Raw genomic sequence first — 1,500 nt, 5'->3', positions numbered from 1 at the left:
CCCTCCCCTGCCCCGAACACCCCCGGCCTCGCTCACCGCCTCCACACCATCACGCCGATCACCATGGACACCAGCACCATCAGCCCCGCGATGGCCACCACCGCGATGATGAGGACGGGGCTCTGCTCGCTGGAGGCCACCGTCACTGCGGAGGGAAGGGAAGGGGGTCAACAACCACCCCAGGGCAGGCCCAAGGCGTGGGGCAGGCCAAGGTGTGGGGAAGGCCCAAGGCGTGGAGCAACCCCCCAGGGCAGCTCCATCCAGTGCCACCAGTGCCCTCCAGCACGGCTGTGGGATGATTCCCAGGCGGCTGATCACCACCCCACAGCCATTCCCATTCTGGTGCAGTTTTAGAAGCTGCTGCAGCCAGACCAAGGCGCAGGGCAGCGCTGCAGGCACAGACAGAGCGACCCCAGCACCACCACGTTCCTGGTTTGTTAATCAGCGCTGAGGAAAGGCTCCTGTTTATCAGAGCGACGTATTAAAATTTATAGCTTACAAATAGTTTTCCTTGATCATATTAATCCCTTCCCTTCCTGCTTTTGCAAGCAGAGGTATATTAGGAAGCTACATTCTATATAAAATTTTTATTGGCCTCAATTCATTCTGAAAATGTCTTCTGTGCGGCAAATGGATGCAATTTAAAGCCCTGTTAAACACAATCTGCGAGAGCCGCGCTGAGCCGGCCATCGTGGGGCTCCCACTCCCAGCAGGGCGGGCGATGGAGCTGAAGCCCCACAGCTCTCCCAGCCCTCTTTTAGTCAGCAAAATGAGAAGTTTCTGGACAATGGTTATGAATGGAAACTGAAACGGAAAAGCCCCCGCAGGTAACACCGATGCTGGCCGATCTCATTCAGCCAAGTGGCTCACAAGCAACCTTGCCCAGATCAAACAGGGAAACGCAACTAAAAGCAAGTCCTGGGAAGCACCAGCTCCCAGATCCAGAGCGGCAGAACCAGGGGAGCAGACGTTGCCCCACGAAACCCAGAGCACCCAGGGCAGGGGCAGCAGCGCCCCACGACAGCCTGGAGCCCCGTGCTGCGCTGTATCTGTGGGGGACGATGAGCACAGCCCACACTTACGCTCTGCCAGCGTCTCCACCTCGATGCTGGGGCTGGAGCTCCCATAGTCTGCGGAGGAAGACGTCCGGATTTGGAAAATATAGAGTGTGCCAGGCTTCAGGTTATTGACCGTCACGGCCGTTGATGTGGTTTTCACAGTTGAGTAACTTTGATCTCTCTGATCCTGTGAAATAATGAGATATCCGAGATGGAGCTGGACTGACAGCACGGCTGCATCCCCCCCTCGCCTCTGGTCCCATCAGCACAGACCATGGTCACGCGGCATCTTCAGCAGAGAGAACACCTTCACTGGATGTCTCATTACTAGAAATTACACGGAAAGGTCACACGAAACGGCCGATGGAGCCGGATGACGCACGGCAGAGGATGGGGAGCAGCGGGGCTGCCCTGCACAGCCTCGGCTGCTCGAAACATCCAG

At 57.1% G+C, this 1,500-nt stretch overlaps 1 protein-coding gene across 1 annotated transcript in view; it reads right to left on the bottom strand.

Moving 5' to 3' along the window:
- LOC104547735 (ephrin type-A receptor 7-like) overlaps positions 1-1,500 on the bottom strand; it is a gene marked incomplete at both ends in the record, with an annotated part of 7,645 nt that overhangs the window by 4,802 nt on the left and 1,343 nt on the right. Inside the window, 2 exons of the mRNA XM_010193549.1 lie at positions 37-145; positions 1,083-1,245. Of these exons, the coding sequence (XP_010191851.1) occupies positions 37-145; positions 1,083-1,245 (272 nt within the window). The remainder of the gene's footprint in view (positions 1-36; positions 146-1,082; positions 1,246-1,500) is intronic.

Source organism: Mesitornis unicolor, unplaced genomic scaffold (genome assembly GCF_000695765.1).
Source record: "Mesitornis unicolor isolate BGI_N332 unplaced genomic scaffold, ASM69576v1 scaffold28321, whole genome shotgun sequence".
Classification (NCBI taxonomy): Eukaryota; Metazoa; Chordata; class Aves; order Mesitornithiformes; family Mesitornithidae; genus Mesitornis; species Mesitornis unicolor.
Note: the sequence above shows the minus strand (reverse complement) of the source record. Positions and strands in the feature narration are given on the sequence as shown.